Source organism: Dendrobium catenatum, unplaced genomic scaffold, assembly GCF_001605985.2.
Source record: "Dendrobium catenatum unplaced genomic scaffold, ASM160598v2 fragScaff_scaffold_1608, whole genome shotgun sequence".
NCBI classification, from domain to species: Eukaryota; Viridiplantae; Streptophyta; class Magnoliopsida; order Asparagales; family Orchidaceae; genus Dendrobium; species Dendrobium catenatum.
The window spans coordinates 4,589,316-4,591,942 of record NW_021320070.1 but is presented as its reverse complement, the minus strand read 5'-3'; the positions used below and the strand labels follow the sequence as shown (position 1 = coordinate 4,591,942).

The 2,627-nt window shown below is 35.2% G+C and overlaps 1 protein-coding gene across 1 annotated transcript; it reads right to left on the bottom strand.

The window, feature by feature from the left end:
- On the bottom strand, positions 1-1,970 carry LOC110105540 (protein IQ-DOMAIN 1-like). The gene is made up of 5 exons (XM_028700969.1): positions 1,857-1,970; positions 1,519-1,773; positions 813-1,034; positions 125-244; positions 1-12 (listed from the first exon to the last, which is right to left on the bottom strand). The coding sequence occupies exons 1-5, from the start codon at positions 1,926-1,928 to the stop codon at positions 1-3; spliced, it is 681 nt and encodes a 226-aa protein (XP_028556802.1). The 5' UTR covers positions 1,929-1,970.
- Between the last annotated feature and the right edge of the window lie 657 nt (positions 1,971-2,627).

Genomic DNA, 2,627 nt, shown 5'->3' with positions numbered 1-2,627 from the left:
TTACAATACTGACTGTTGTTAGAGGTAAAGATGTAAATATTAAGCATGTTGAGTAGTTGCTTATATTCAAAAGTTTGATATGATTTATCTGTATAGGTAAATTTGATTGAAAAATGATGATCACCTGATGTGAGTAGGCATAAGCTAGTGTTCTTTCTCTTCTTCGAGCAGCCTCTTGCTTCTTCTGTATTTTAGCTTGAAATTGTTCCTTTGAGTGCGGACTGTCAACCCAATCCTCTCCCAGCTATGATGATGTCAAAGTATGAGTAGTTATATACTGATAACAAATAAAAAAGAGATGCCATAAATTGAAACATTTGTCGTTTCTGTTCAGTTTCAGAAGGAAAATATGACTATAGACTCCTCAATTTTCAAGCAACTATACTGAAATTTTAAGTAGATCTATTTTGTATAACCGAGGGATTAAATTAAAATTAATTTTATGTCACAGTTCTAATATGAGAAACCATTTTGAATAAATATTGTATAGTTGAGAGAATATATAGGACCCACACAAATAATTTGAAAACTATTTTGAGATTTCCCGCTCTCCAAACATATAAGATTCATCTATGTTACTCGAACTACAGGATTCTAGGTCAAAACCTGATTATCTTGGGTTTTCGGATCAACCCGAAACCTACCTGGAATTCAAACAACAACAACACGGGTCGAAAATCAGGATCCGAACCCGACCCGTTTCAGATTCGGGTTGACCCGAACTCAAAATTTTCGTGTCGGATTCGAGTCAAATTTTCGTGTCACGTCAAATATTGACACCCCTGAGCTATAAAAATGGCATAAGGAATTACCTTAAATTTCTCCAGTTCTTTCTCACGCTTGAGTTGCCTCTGCTTGTGTAGAGTCTGGTTCTCTTCTGACAATCTGACTTTTCTTTCCCTTAGCTGTGCTTGAACCCTTGCTAGGGTTTGCATGTTGTGCAATGTGTTTATAGTCTGGCGCTTGACTGCCCTTCGGTTGGCCATTAGCTTCAACCTCACCAATCCTCTCAAAGCTCCTGTTCCTCTTCTCACCTTCAATAACGCAATACACAATGAAGATAATGATATCATTCTATTATTAAAAATTTTACTTCTTTGTAGGTAGATACACATTTTAAAAAATATTAAAAATCATTACTTTCTATTAATTAATTGGATGTAATTCATAATTTTTCTAAGAACATCTCCAACCATTCGGCAAACAGCCGAATGGAGGCCCTCAAACTTAGCAACTGAACGTCATTTCTTCCGCTATTTGATGACAGTTGAACAGTGCAACGTCAATATTGACTCGCACTGTTCACTTGCGCCATTTCTTTCTCTACTGAACTCGTCTGAGAAAGGTGCGAAAGAAACGAGCCATGATTTGGGGGCAAAATGACGTTCCACTGGAGATGAATCACGGCACTTTTTGATTTTACTGCATTTTGCAGTGAAAAATAAGAATTTCGGTTGGAGATGCCTGAGAAGATTGTGTTTTTATATCCACAAATCCGATCTGAAATAAATTCAATACCAAATAGCCTCTAAAGGCAGCCTGAATCTTGATTGCTGCAACCTCCTTTCTTGGTCTTTCATGGAAGGCTCTTAATGATGTGGTTAATCTGGCCATCTCCGCCGCCGCCCGAGCTGCCGCCATGGCCGCCTCGGCCGCCGCGGCGGTGGCCATTGCCACTGAATAAGCGCGTTGGCTTTGTCCATTCTTTGAATCTTCAAGAGGATCTACAAAGTTCTTTGAATGCTTTGATTTGCGCAATTTCTTATCTGGTTTCTAAGGAAATTAAGGCCAAAATGTCATTTTGATTGAATTTCATATGAGAATAAATGATAATAAATAGAAGATGTCTTTCTAACCTCGAAGGTATGGTTCTCCGTAGATTCAGAACTGAAGATTTTTTTGACTGCAGAAATCCATTTCTTCCCCATCTCCGTGATGACAAATGCACGGTGAAAAACAGAAGACGGAAAAGATCAGAAAATTACAATAAAATTTTGATTTTGAATGTTTTTTTTCATTGGAGATATAAGTATATAACATTATTTAGATATTATGTTATTCATTAAATAGTTTTGAAAACAATATTTTTGTCTGCAAATCTTATGGGATAATAAAGGGTAAAAAATTGGAAATTTAAAAAATTACAGTAACAAAAGACCGTAATATCAAATAATTCAAAGGGAGAAATAGAAATCTCTATGACAAGAACCGTTTCTCTAATCTCTCATGATCAAGAAAAGGAGGAAAAGAATCATTTTGTTTATCTTCACATATTGCTGAAGAGCAGTCTGCACAGAGAAGGGATATAAGAAGAATTTTTCATAATTTACTGCAAATTAAATTTTACAATTTTAAACCAAAAAATTTCAAGGGAGAAAGAGAAATATCTATGAAAGATATTTCACATAGGAGATACGAGAAATCTCTTTAAATTAAATGAGAGTTTTCGCTCACGAATCAGAGAAGGCAAAGAAGTCGTAAAGGAACAGTCTTTTTTTCTTTTATGCAGACCACAAACAGATGACGTAAAAATTCAGAAAATTTTAACAGGCTACAGTGAATTAAATTTTTGATGATTTAAATCAAAATATACAGATTAAAAAAAAAAATAAGCTCTGTGACTTTTT